Here is a 15123-nt window from a genome sequence, read left to right as displayed (position 1 = left end):
CTGCTGAGTGGTGAGGAGCATGGAGCTGTTCTTCATTACCTAGGGCTGGGTAGCTATTTTAAAGTTTGAACATGGAAGCCAAATAGCAGAGCTGTGACCACGAGTCAGCCAAATTCCCACTCAGAGCCAAATGCTCCAGCAGGGAACAGATTTTATTATTACAGCTATGTTACATTTTCCTTTATTAAGCTGCCTTGGATTTAATTTAAACTTTTTTTTTTTGGACAGGCTCGCGTTTTCAAGTGTCACAGTAATTCTGAAAATAGATCTTTTTTTATTGATACAGTGGACATCTATTAGTGTATTAAAATTCATGCTGGTATGGCTGGGGCTTTGCTGGCTGAAGAAGCAGAGCTATTCCTGTGGAACCTGATGCATTGACACACACTTGGTTTTTAGGTGGCTGTGGCAATCCTGGTTCTTGGTGCCCCTGTGCCAGATATGATCAGCCCAAAGAAGTGTCAGGAGCATGGAGTGTGTCAGTGGGCATCAAAGTCTGGCAGCCTCATCCAAGTCCTGGTGAGTGATGCATTTTCTGAAAAGGGTTTAAGTGAACCTACTCCCCTTTGTCTGGGGTGTGCAGAAGCCAATTCAATGGGTATTGTATTGTATATTGGGTATTCCAGGTATTTCTGTCAATACCTTATGCAAATTGGTAGAGAAATGTGGAATTTCTACGAACAAACATCTGCAGGAAGCTTAAGTTCCCCAAATACCAATAGCAATTCAAAATGTGGAGGTGCTCAGAACTTTCTAGACAGCAGATCTATCCATGTTGCACTTGGAGGTATGAACCCTGGCTGGAGCAATTCCAACAGCTGGCTTTGGGGCTGGCTTCTGAAGGCAAACCTGCCACGGGACAGGGCAGTGGCATTGCAGCAGGACACCAACTTCCCTCCAAGAAGGTATACTGCTCTCTGAAAGGGAACTGGTCTGAGAAATCACTAATTCAGTTCCCTCCCTTGCATGTTGTCTGACTTAAATCTTCCCACCTACTCGTGTTTTGCAGAGGTTCTGGAAACAGCAGCAATTCCAGCAGCTTTGTAGCAGGGCAAATACCATTCAGGCTTTTAGGGCTTTTAAGATTATCTTGAAAACTCACTCTCCAAAGTGCTGTTTTAGATCCCATTGAGGATCAAAGATATGCATTAAATTACGCTATTGAATCCTTTTCTGTAAAAGATGACAGAACTGGGATTTTATACCCTCAGCAACAAGAGTACAGAATCTTGCACACCCCTAGGAAAATGATAGGGGAAAAAAAAGGAAAAAGAAAAAAAAAAAAAAGAAAAAGAATAATGTGAAAACTGAATCCCATCTCTAAATTTTCTTAAATACCAGTACCTTCATGCAGGTGCATGTAAGGGTGTTAATATCTTTTGGCAGAAAGTTTTGGCAGACCTAAATCATGCCATACCACATGGATAACTTCTAATTGCAGCAGAAAAAGAACAATAGCATGTTATCAAAAATTGCCTGTTACACCTACTCTGTGATAAAAACAAGAAGTTTCTGGGGAAGATAGAAGTAAAACATAAGGATGACTCACAAAAATAAAGCTTAAAAGCATGTCTGGTGTCCCTTAGTGAGACACATAAAGATCCCCATAACCTTAGGATCTTTGACTTTGCTTATTTATGCTTAGATAAATGTAAATCATTAAAATGCACAGCCACATTACTTCATATGGGTTAACAAAGTATGAAACCATCTAGTAAATTCATGATTCATGGCAGTACTTGTAAAAAACAGCACGTCCACTTCTAACCAGGGTGCAATATATTTGAAAGCCACAGTGTATGTTGCAGAGGTTTTTTAACATAAATAGTCTACTTTTCAGATGTGCTGTGCAACTGAAACTACTATAAAAACTGAGGGGTCTCACAATGAAGTAATGTTGTGCTACTCATTTACATTTATTGTGAGGGCATGTATGCTTCAGCCTCAAACTATGTTCACAGCAAACTTTACATGTAACACTAAACTGCTTCACACTTTCTGGTGAGTTTAAAAGGTAACCAGACAAGCATCTTTACACTGATATGTTACTGAAGTACCTGAGAGCAGGGCAACCAACCTGACTAGTGCTGGCCCCAGTGAAGTGGGTACTGCAGGCAGTTTTTTGAGCATATCCTTTGCCAGAGGTTATTGCCCTTTCTAGCAAATGCTTTTTCTTTCTTTTGCTCTTCCTTTTTTTTTTTTTCTTTTTTATTTTTCCCTCCTTCCTTTTCCTCTTTTCCTTTCTCCATCATTTCACTCAATTGGGTTAAAAAGCAGACAAACAGTGAAAATGACAGGGCTAAGCCAGAAATAACCTTCAGTGGGGCTGCCAAGTGAGATAGGCACATCCAACAGGGAGCAGTAAATATTTCCACCCGGATGACGGTGATGATGAGCAGGTTAGTGTCTCTAGCTGTGCCTCACGCCCCAGTGAACTCCAAGAGTCAGGCATATCCAGGAAGGATGAGTGCAGTGAGGATGGGCAGGGGTACAGGAAGCCTCTCTTACATAAGGAGGCTCAGGTCTGATAGTGTGCAGCAAATAAAGACAACAAGGTAAGAGGGTGGTTCTTCATTAGTACACCAGGAGTGAAAACCAGAAAAAATGGTCACTTAAGGTACAGCACAAGACTTGCTTAAAAACAAGTGGGTATAAAATTCCTGTGAGTCAGTTCAGGTTAGGAATGAGGCAGAGGTTTCTAAAGAGCAAAGCAAGTGAGGCTCTGTAGAGCCTTTCAGCAGTCACTATGGCTGCAGCTGCCATCCAAGTGTTCAGCCTAATGTTTGTGGGAAAGCAATATCGTGGCTGGCCACCTCTCAGTCTGCCACTCTCATCCTCTGTGTGCCCCCCTGGCACATCCCCATCGCAGCAGCTCGCAGAGGGACACGGCTGCCATGCAGGGAAGAGGGCCAGGAGCAGCAGCAAGGCTTTTGCTTCCAGAATGTCAACTGAGGGATGAAATCACTGCTGACCGTGGAACGTGCACGTGGGAAAAATGGTAAGGAGCCAGAGCCAGAGGATGACACCAGAGGGGAAGAGGCTGGTGTGAGGGAGAGGTAGGCTTTGTTCTGATGTTCTAATCAAGGCTTAGCTGTGTGTTACTAAGCACACATGATTCGATGTTAGGGCTATTTAGACATCGGGGATAATAAGGCCAGCCAAGTTCAGATTTTGAATGTGAAGAAGGAAGCCATGCAAAGTGCTGTGGAGTTACAATTTATTTTCTCTGAAACATTTGCAAATGACATTTTTCCTGGGGCTCAATAACCTTTTGCAGGGCCAGGATGGCAATGATCAACTGAGAAAAATAAACATTCTAACCCAGATCAGCATCACCAGCTCTGTAACCACAAAAAATAATTTGCTTAGCACTTCAAACTTGGTAAAACACAAAATCTCAGAGGCCATCTGCACCTGAAAGCTCTTTAGATTAAAGCACTGCAGGAATTTACACTCCCCGGGCTCTGCTTGAACACTTGAAGTATAGTTGACTTTTAGTCCAAGCAAGACAGGTTTTTGCAGCTTAACATATTTTCAAAGTGGGGAGTGTCCACACACACAGAGTTACTCTGCAATAACTGCCCACACAGGCCAGCCCTAGCAGTTAACACTGGAAGCAGGCATTTTCAGCACTCCACCACAGAGCCTATGAACATTCACTCACCACTCACTCACTCACTCACTCACATGCAGGTGAATGTTTAGTGGGGTTGCTTATGCACATGTCAAAATATTTACATGACTGGAGCCCTGATTTGTAGAAAGGGATGTGTGCTGTGGCCTCGAGTACCACCTCAAAGAAAAATACTAATGCCTGGACCGGGCTAGTGTATCCCACCATCCTTCCCATCCCCCTGGGTACATTTGCCTCTCTCCCACTCCCAGATAAGGCACACGTGTTCAGTCATACACAAACCCTAGGACACCCCTTCCCCCCATGGAAAAGTCAGCCAGCTGTTACAAAATTCAGACCTTTCATTAACATAGTTTACTGGCTGATACTGCCCAGCAAAACAGAGACAATTAATAATAATCAGGACTGAAGGGTCTGAGACAGCTTATGAGTAAAGGATTGTATTAGTTGTTTAAAAAGGACAAACTTGCTCCTGCCTGGAGTGATAGGGAACAAAGGGCGGTGATGTATAGCCAGGGAGGAAAGAGACTCTCTCCGTGGCTTTTGTAGATTACTGTGTGAATGACAGGAGAGGCAGGAGCAAATACCTCTTTTCATTTGCTCAGCCTGCTGGAGAAGAATAGCAGCGCTTGCCAATGAAGCTGCAGCTGTGCTTCAGCGCCATTTAATCACTGTGTATGACTGAGGGTTAATTAGCTGCCATTCTTACTCCTATTTGTTGTTCTAATGAAGATTTGCATAAATGTAAGAGTAGGGGGTAACTGATACTTGATTCTTCGCTTCAGAGGCCAGGGTGGAAGACTTGCCCATCCTACGTGTTTATGTTTGTGGGAGATTCAATGTTGCCTTTCCATTTGACCTGATCTGCTTCTGGCTGATGAATGGTGAAAAAAGAGTTCAAAGTTGCTTATCAAATCGAGACCCCTGTTGTGTTTCTGCCTTTAGAAAGGGGCAGACTAGTTAGATTAAAAAAGGGATTAGAAAATTACACCCAGCTGACAGAGAGGAAAAAATAGATATGCGAGTTTCTGCAGCTACTTATGTGTATATATTTGTGACATATTTCAGTGATATATGTATCAATAACATGTCTTTCTATCCATCCATCCATCAATCCATCTGATGGCAAGTAACCAATAATTTTTTAATGATATAATGTCACAAAAAATAGTGGGACAGACAGTACAACTGCAACATATTAGGCAATATGACAAAAAGTAAAGACTTGTGAATTTCTGCAAGCCTTCTGTTGTGCATCACTAACATTCGAAGTTCACTTTTAAATAAAAAGAATATCTAACATAAAACAGGCAGTTTCCAAGGAAGGTGAAAATTACTCAGCACTTCAAAAATACTTGCCATCAGTGCCTTGTAAGACTGGGATACAAATTAAGAAATTGTGTTAATTCATCAAAAAAAGGTAAATTTTACCATGAAGCAGTGACAAAATCCAAAACTACTTCATAATTAAAGAGAAGACTTGAAAATGAAACATCATAATTTTTTTTTTTATTTACTGTGGTCAGGGAAATTTATGGCTGCTAACTGAAAGAGGCCAAATGGAAGAACTTCCCATTTTTGGTATGCTAACTTGTTGCACATGGTAATACGGCATGGATAACTGTTTTCAGTATTCCCCTTACACACTTACATTAAAACTGTTGTTTGACAGCACCTGTAAGGGTTTAAGATTGAGAAGGCAGAAGAAGTGAATTTCTAAATTTGAAATCACTGCTGGGAACTGTCCAGCTTTCAAGATGACTGTATCCCTCCAAAGGGAGTTGACCACAAGACAGCATGTATTTCCTGCCCCTCTCTCAATCCCTACACAGCTTTACGGTATCTCTACCCCTTTACCAGGTCTCTAAGACACAAGAAAAAATATTAATTTTGTTTTTATATACTTCTGTCATCTATCTGCCTATCTACAGACACTTCTGCATATTTTTGGCCAAACACTAACAGAAGTCAATCTTTCAGAGAGGTTAGCAGAGAGCATTCAATCCACCTGAAAGAAATGTGCCTAAAATGGCAACACTCCATCACTCCACCTCTTAGCTGAAAGGAACACCACAGGTTTCAATGTTCTATACAGCAACAAACCCACATGAAAATAAAAGCAGGCAATCACATTTTTGCCTGCTCTCACCTTCTTTTGAGTTTTGAAATATTTCTCTATTACAGCTTTCGATTCCGCCCCGATTATGCCAGAATCTCACATTCTGCCTTTTTCAAAGCAAATTCTAGCCCTTTGGGCAAATTAAAAATAACATTGAAGTGTATCATAAAAAACAAACCAGCAACAACCCTCATGACATATAAACACATAATTTTTCTTCAATGACTCTTTAGTCATTTCTACGTATTACAGTTTTCCAAGGCTACAGTCAGAATTATGCATTGGTAAATAGGGTAAGAGAAAGTGGAAATTACAGATCTAGTGGTCAAAGGCATAAAACAAATCTAAAAGAGCTGAGGGGAGAGGTTAAGTGCTACGCTAGTTAATAAGAATGACAGCTTGCTTTGAATACTCATGCTGACTGTCCAAGATATTGAATAAACCTCATTTAAAGTAATTTTCATTATTTGTGGAGTCTGAGCTAGGCATCTATCATTGTCAGTGCTATTAATATTCTTTTCAGAGACCACATTATCAGCATATTTAAATGAAAGCTTTCCTTTTCAATATTTATTAACTCATTAATATTTCTTGGTGGTAATATCCTGGTTGTAATATCCAAATTAGTGCATACTAAGGTATTTTCTACTGATCAAACCTTCTTAATGAAAAAAAAAAAAATACAACTAAATGAAAAATGCACTTGAGCTTCTGAAATTCTGCTTTCTTTTTATATTATTTATATGAATGGCATTTAAAATTTACATTTTTGTGTATTTTCAGTAGGTACAAGTAAACCAGAGAACTGAGCAGGTATTTGTGAACTGACCAAGAACGAGGACACAAAAGTTAATTTGTCTTACCTGGGTTACAGTCTGTGAGGAGGGAGCAGATGGAGAGGAGAACTTTAGAAATGGTTAATGCTGGACTCCAGTTGTCTTTTAAAATGTCCAGGCAGATGACGCCTTGGCTGTTAATGTTACAGTGGTAGATCCTTGTCCGGAACGTGACCTGGAAAGGACAGTGTGTCTCAGTACAACAGTGTTTGAGCCAGTAATTAATAACTATCATTACACATTATTAAGCAATGAAAAATCGTATGAACAAACATTCTGCTTTCCAGGCTGAAATGACAGTACTCTGCTACTAAAGACTGGGCAAGACAAAATAAAGGAAATAAACTCTGCCTCTTGGGTCTGTGGCCAGCAGTGAAACCAGTTTGTGTCGGCTGAGAATGGGACACATTTCCTGAGCTTCCTCCTGCCTTGGTCTTATCAATCTCATCATTTTGTACACCACCAAAAAAAAAAGCTATTCCAGCCCATGATTTGGACAATGTTCATAACTCAGATCCACAGCTCTCCCACACTTTGAGGGAAGTCAGAACAAGACAGATTTTTCTGCTGTCTTCATCTGTTCATCATTTGACACAATAGATTAAGCTGTAGAAAAAAAATACAGAGGCATCACAGTAGTGACTCCTGAAAAAATTGAAGTGAAATACTTTTGAGAAAGGCTGCTCAAATAAAACACTTTTATTTCCAAATTTTAGATGACATTTTTATCAGTAGAATTGTTTACAAACACCTTTTGGGGCTTTTTAGCAGTTTATTTTTATGATTTCTGTATCTATTTTATATATGAAATTTTATTTTGTATTTTATTTATATATATGGTCCTCCAGGTGATCCTATAGGTAACAAACCAAGGAGATTATTTTAGCCCAGAATAATGTCCTCCTTCTTCAAGGTGAAATCACAAGCCTTTTATTTTAAAAGAGGCTCAGCTATAAAAGCTCACTTCATGGTTCAGAATGAATACTGGGGCTACTGGATAAGAAGGGAAAAAAAACCCCACCTCTTGGAGGTCATTGAGGACTAATTTCTCCATCAGTTCTACCCAAATGGCAAGTCAAACCCAGATGGTTTCAACAACATGTTCATAAAATATAAAATTAAGATGCAGAATTTCAGACATCCACCTCACCAGCAACAGCCCTGCCAAGAGAGGGGCTGGGCAGGCAGGAGACAACAGCAGGCAAAGAAGCTGTGCTCTTCACTCCCCTTGGGCAGTGCTAATGTAAGCTGGGAGTGCTTAAAACCCAGCCCTGCCCTGCCACAGATAAACCCATGTCTGGAGAGGAATACAGACTGGTGACAGGCCTGCTCCTCTCCTGGTTTCCTTCAGTTCCAGAGATCTCCGTGATCTGAGCGGGATTATCAGGCTGCTCAGCAAGCAGAAGAGAATGCAAGTGAAATAATACAGTACCTGGTTTACTTCTATGAAAAATAATTATAGGAGTCATTCTCTAGCACACTGAAAAATTCTGTCCCTCTGGATTAAATCAAGAAGCTTTGACAAAATAATGGAAAGAGAAGATAGTAGATTTATGGTATTAAAACATTGCATTCAAAAAGAAATACTTTTTCTTTTCCGCAAGAATCTGGAAAAATGCTTTGGAGTCCTTTGTCATGCACCAGTGAGTTCTGTACCAAAGAACCCTACTAAGCTAGTTCATCAGTTTTTAAATGCTTCTATATCTAAAGGTATTGCTAGTTAATAGCCTAATTTGAAAGTTTGCCACTCTATACCCTACATATTTGTAGAGTCCTTCATTTTTCCCCTTCACTTGTGGTTTTGCTTATTGTTTTCCAGCCTAAGTGCTTCACTTTTTGGGACTTCAGAGAGAATTAAATATATTTCTGGCACTATGATCTCAAATATTATAGCCATATGATCTATTTTCTCCTGCTCATTAGAAGCCCAAGCACATTCTCCATTTAGAAGGAAGGAAGTCTTCTGTGAGATAAAAAAAAAAATCATTTAAATAATTATAATTTGGTGATAAAATTAAATGTCTGTTTACAAAGGGAAGCTATTTCAAACAAGGAAGTTTACCAATGCACAAAAGCCATAAACTATTTTACACAAACTGCACATCAAAAGTGCTCAGAAAAGGAGATGGTGTGGAGGAGCATGCTATGAATTGTAGGTGCTCATTAATTCCTCAGGTACATTAACTCCAAGAAGTCTTATACTCCAGTCAGAAGCGAATCAGTGACTGCTTTCTAGCAGGATGACCCAGGACTCAGGCAGACACCTGCTTCATTTTAAGCATTGTATGCTAACTTTTCAGCACACTATTGAAATAAAGCTTATGCTTAAGTATTTTACCTCAATAAAGGCGCTTCCCTATACTTCCACAATGAGAAAATTTGAGGATTTCATTCAGTGGCATCTAAATACACCAAGTAGTAAGATATGTGTGGTCTCACTGAATGTGGGGGAAACACTGAATCCATTGCACAGATTAAATTAGACCCTCTAAAATATTTATAGACAGGTCAGTCTCAGCTTGTAACCTGCTTCAGAGAAGGTCATCAATCTGACTGTGTATTTTAAGTGTAACTGTTTTGCTGCCAGCAGACAGGAAAGACACTGCCACACGTTCCCCTGCCTCAGCTGCTTCTGAAGCACTGAAATAAGGACACTGGGAATTTGGCAGGATCCAAAGGCACTGAGATGAACGGAGGTCGTTCGTGTCTTTCACAAACTGTTCAACGCTCTATTGCCATCTCAGACTACCTGCTGGATATATGTATCTGGGACTACACCTGTTTGCAGCTGTTTTTAGAAAATGCTTAGACCTGAAATACAGCATTTTTTCACTATGAGTACATATTAAACCTGTGACATTGAGAAAGGCAAGATAAGACTCACTGCTTACCACTGACAGTGTTACCAACTCACCAAATACTCCAGTGCACTTAAAAATGCCTAAGACAGAGGCATTTTAACTATTTAAATAATCAACGTATTAGTTATTTTCTAGTGACAATACATTATGTTTCATTAACTAATTTTAATATTGGAAGATCAATTCAATTAATTAATGAAAATAATCACAGTGTTTAGAATTGCAAAAGAAGCTGTATTAATGACAGCCTTAATACGCTGGAAACTGTGTCCTGAAGGTGGCAGGTAACAGAGTTCTTACTCCAGGACAGCAGAGTACAAATGGCATGACACAATGCTTTACTCATCCATGTATTGCCTCAAATTGCTGATAATGTGGGAAGTGCTGACATGTAACTTTCTACATGTTGTGCTTATCCTAGCTACATCATAAGGTTGAGCAGGGTCCTCCTATTATATGTGTAAAGAGAAACCATGTGTTAATACCTTTCCAGAAGAACTGCATTTTCTTTATTATGGTCATATTTTTACCTTTGATGTCACTTAAATGTTTCCTTTAAATGGTGACCTCCAATTCCATTTATCCCCTAATGAAAACACCTAAACAATCCCATGCAGGGGCTCAAAGGAGTGTGTGGGTGTGCAGGCAAATTGACCTTCAGACAATTAAATGGTAGAGGAGCAATTTATGAGTTTTCTTGAATAATAAGTGTTCTCTATGGATTTATTCTCTTTCATTCTGGAATTTAAGGAGCGTAACTAATTTCTGTTGAATAAAAGTATAAGTCAGGAAAATGCAAATTATGGGAAATAGGGAAAATGTGACTACCTTCTGAAATCTGTGAGTACTACAAACAAACTTCCAAAAGATAATGATAAGGAATTTATATTCAATCAGTTTTGGAAATAAACAATAATGAACTCATCTGTAATCTACTGCTGAATGCCAAACATGCAAAACTATGGCTGGCTGTTCACTGAGTAAGTTTTAGGACTGAAAAAAGACTGTTTGTAACATCTGGGAAGAGGAAACTAAAATGGATTTCAGTTGAGTGATTGGAGGCAACTGGTTGAAGGCAAGATAAGTAATTTCTGGATCTCAGAGTGATTTTGAAGTTTTCTAGCATGATATAGTCTTAAAATAACTTACTATCTCTCTTTTGCATGAAGGTCTAAATACAACAGTCACTATGGTGCCTGGTACACCATCACACACACTTTCAGACTTCACTGAATTCAGTTGAAATCTTCTTCAGAAACATATCAGGAGGAAGAAATGATTCCCCACTTTTACAGATTACATGCCAGGAGTTACAGTGTGCCCTCAAGGTTTGCTTTCATCACACTTTTTGGGTTTAAACCCTCACCTCCTGCTTCTCAGTCACTGGAGCCCGGTGACTGAGTAGGGAGAGAGGGAAAATTCCCAGAGCCATCAGGAGAATAAACAAAAACAACCTCCTTTTGCTCAGCTAACACTGGAAGCAGAGCTGAGATCCCAGGGCTCTCATTCCCAGGATTTTGGAAGGTTCCTTTTAAAACCTTTCATTTCTTACAAGGGTGGAATCCTGCATGCCTGCCTGAGATGAAATTTCTGTCTTCCTCAAATATTCCCCAGGAGTTCTGCTTTAATAAAACTGCAGTGGCACTACCTGAAGTGGAAGAAGTTGTACTGCATACAGAAAAGGTTACATATATATATATATAAAATATATATAAATAAGATGCCATCTATGATGATATTTATAGAGCTCAGGACAGAATAAGTCATTCCCATCTCAGTTTGTTAGACTTTATGAGCAATACTTTTGTCCACTCAGAGAAAATAAAAACAAGATCGGGCCTACACTCTTCAGTCATGAGAAAAATACTCTAAAACAATCTAAATGAAAAATGTATATAGCTCTGAATGACACAGAGTTCATGCAATAATCTTTAGATTAATTAGCACCCTTATTATTTCTTACAGAGTGCACTTAATTTACTTATGATCACTGAGGCTCCCTTTTCAAGACAGGGCGGACTATTTCCAGTTTGCTAGTACAGATTTGTACCATGCACTTGAAAAATTGTTGAGATATTTAATGATTTATCACAAAAAGTATGTAAAAAATGACTGGCCATATGATGCTTACTATTTAAGAATACATTTTAAGTTTATACCAAGAAATGAACTTCATCCAGTTCTCAAAACACTTTATTACATCTAATTTTACTTGGAAAAAAACAGATATAATTTATTTTATCGAAGGAAAATATATGGTATCTGCATTAGCAGGAAATAATAAACTGTAATTACGTTTGCTTGACCTACAGAGAAGTCTGATTTGCAAACTGTGCTGTGCTTCTTTGGCAAAATGCACCATGCAAGATATCAGTAGCCAAAAGTGGTAACAATTTAAATGGATATAATTGCACCCACATGAGTTAACCTTTAATATTACTGAAAATTAATCAGTATGCAATGTGAGTAATTATTCATTATATTCATTGTAATTATGAAGCTGAGTAACTATTCACACTGTCTCAATGAACAGTGTTGCAGGGGAAAAAATTGAATAAGCGCAGCATCTATATTACACAAATACACTCATTCTGCACACAGATTTAACAGCAGGAGAAGTAAAAAGGGACCTTGATCATCTTTGATGTATCCAAGAGGGCAAATAAAAAAAAAAATCAATCCTAAACACTACAAAGTTTTCTGAAAACAAAGGAAAAGAAGGAAAGGACAGGGCAAATGGATTACTGTTTGGGTTAGGGATGTTCAGAACAAAAACAAGATGGTAATATGCCAAGCATCAAAAGCTTTCTCTGACAAAGTCACAGAATTTTTATAAAATGATTTTCATTTAATCACCATAATCTTTCTTACAATTAGTAGCTCGATATGGAAAGTCAGCAAAAAAATTCTTTTACAGAGCGCAAGTTTATTTTAGATCTACTGGCCATTTAGCTTTTATAAAATAAAACCTCCCTTCTGAAGTTTAAAGCATGCAGGCTGTACTGTCCTATGTGTACACCTGTCTCAGTCCAGCACAGTGCTCCTGCGTGGTGCTCCAGGCACGAGACTTTATTCCTAGACTTTATTCCAAGAAAAGGGCCTCTTACCACAATTACGTAGCTTCTGAAATTTCCAGCAGACAAGTTTCTTCTGAAAATATATTTGACAAGCAATATGAAAATCAATGCTGTGATGCAGAAGATATTCCCCATAAGACACCTCTACAGGCCCTCTTAAAGAGCTTTGTGTACTGGGTAGTCACAGGAAATTGGTAAAAATGATAAACCACCTAAATCTTGGCGAAGAAAAACAGGAGGAGTTTAGTTAGATAGAGCTGTTTGCATCAAGATTAAATAAATCAATAGAAACTACTGATATAAATTAGTGTATTGTAAACAGAGTGAATAAGGAGGCTATTCATTAGAAGAATCACTGGCAATTCAATTTGCCAATTACTAGAAGAATTATGAGATAAATTAATTTAAAGGAAATCTCAGAGATTTCCATGGTGTTGTCTTATCAAACACATATTTTGCATTCATTCACAATAAAACATAGCTATTGATTTCCTCTTCAGTCTCACATATTTCTGCTCACATCTGTGTCCTCCACTTTAAAACTCTCATTCCATCATTTTGAGAGATATTAGTTTCTCTAGCAGCCACCTGGGTTTGAGCTGTCCAGAGCCCTGTACCACTGCATGCTGGTTCAATGTCACCTGAAAACATCACAGACTCAGGATGGTTTGGATTGGAAGGGACCTGGAAGATCATCCAGTGTCAACCCTCCTGCCATGGGCAGGGACACCTTCCCCTAGACCAGGCTGCTTAAAGCTCCATCCAACCTGGCCTTCAACTCTTCTAGGGCTGTGGCATCCCAGGGAAGTGACCTATGGAACAAACTGCTTCACTGCAGATGGTGCAAGCATGGGAACTGCACGCTGCAGCCACACACCTGCAAAGAGCTGCTCTGGGAAGAGCAGGATTGGGGCTGATCCTGCTGGCTCTGACAATGGCCTGCTGGTGGTAGGTTGTCCATTTCTCCCTCTCAAAGACTCCCCTGCATCTGATTTCTGCCTGCAAACACCCAAAGACTTCACTTGCTGGGAAAACCTGCCAACTCCGTTTATTGTCATGGATGAAGGATTCCCGGGCTGCTCTCAGCAAGAAGATGCAAATAGAAAGGCTGGGTGAGAAGAACAAGGAGGCACAGCAAAGGGGCTGCGGGAGGCAGCGCTGTGGGAATGCGCCGGGTGAGGCTCCGCCACACCATCAACAGGAGGAGGAGGACGGGGAGGGCAGGAGGCAGCTGAAAAAAGCTGTGAGCAGCACAGCACGGCACTGAGAGCTAATAGGATGTGACAGAGGCTATGAGAGAAGTATGACGAGGCAAATGAATGTAAGGGATAAGGTTGACAGGAGACCATTGCATTTGAAGGCTCCCCTTATGATGGCAATATCTGGGAAGGGGGGAGAGAGGAGGGAGGTTGAAGCCCTGCCTGCATCAGGGTTGCAGAGATGGTAAAAAGGGGTCAATCAAACGGGCTGTACTTAAGGAGTTTTAGGGCTTCAAGTATAAATTGTATTAATAGTGATAAATGCAATTTAAAGTGCATGTCTGCCCTGTAAGGTTCATTTAACAATGTAGGTTAGAAATACCGAGGAATGCTTATTTTTTTGTATCTACTCTTGTAAGCACTGTTTTTCTATGACACTGCAGATAAAAGTGTCCTTAACAGCCAATCACATGTAAAACAAGTGTGAACATGCAGAACAGAAGCCAGGAACAAAAAGAATTGCCCCTCAGACATGAGGCTGAACTTACAAAACAGGTCAAAATTGTCTACCACAGGAAAAGAATGCCACAAAAGGATGTTTAGCACTATACTACAATTAGGTATAAAAAAACCTGAAGAGGTGTTTAATATTGCCATTAAGATCAGACTCTATAGATATTGTGAATTATATTTAAAAAGGAAAAGGGCCTCCCTTGCAGTCCAACATCTAATTTAAACCATCTAGGCTTTCAAGTGCTGAGAACATGTTTTCAGTCAGTCGATAGGCATGGGAGATTTACATGGAGGGAATAGAGTTTTCTGTTATTTTAATTTTGATTTAGAGGTGATTTAGAATATTGCAGCTTTCAAGTCCTGTGAACCAGTTTTTAGTCAGCTGAGATTAAAGTCCCTAGCAAGATTAATTGTAGAGTTGGGATTAAGAGATTCTATAAATCACTCAAATTCAAAAACAAAGCTAGCAGAATACTAGGATAATGATAGAAATATCCACATTGTATCAGCCACAGCTAAATTGAATTGACACTGTAATAGACTGAACATAGTCAAATATGAGAGTATAAGTTATTAATAAAGATTATTCTTGGTGAAAATGCAGACTCCAATGCAGTGACAATTCCTGGGAGGACAGTTCTCTTGAAGAGCATTCATTTTTCTACAAACACCTGTACAAAAGACTGGTATGGCTTCCTGATTTGTCAAAGCTTCCTGCTCCAGAGGGACGGTATGCAGGATAATGAAATTATTGCCTTTCCTTCAGTTGTGTAGTGTACACAAAGTTGCGGTGTTTGTACTGATGGCTAAATTTTGAAGGATATCAGATGAAAACCTCGCAGACTTGTGGAATTCACTGATTTCTTATGTGGACTGAGAACAGA

The 15123-nt window shown here is 39.4% G+C and overlaps 1 protein-coding gene across 3 annotated transcripts in view; it reads right to left on the bottom strand.

The window, feature by feature from the left end:
- Positions 1-15123, bottom strand: part of LOC107200946 (ubiquitin-conjugating enzyme E2 E2) — a 202188-nt gene that overhangs the window by 16115 nt on the left and 170950 nt on the right. For all 3 annotated transcript variants that reach the window (XM_015620071.3, XM_015620070.3, XM_015620072.3), the window contains exon 5: positions 6617-6764. In XM_015620071.3, the coding sequence (XP_015475557.1) occupies positions 6617-6764 (148 nt within the window). The remainder of the gene's footprint in view (positions 1-6616; positions 6765-15123) is intronic.

This window comes from Parus major, chromosome 2 (genome assembly GCF_001522545.3).
Source record: "Parus major isolate Abel chromosome 2, Parus_major1.1, whole genome shotgun sequence".
In the NCBI taxonomy this organism is placed as follows: domain Eukaryota; kingdom Metazoa; phylum Chordata; class Aves; order Passeriformes; family Paridae; genus Parus; species Parus major.
Note: the sequence above shows the minus strand (reverse complement) of the source record. Positions and strands in the feature narration are given on the sequence as shown.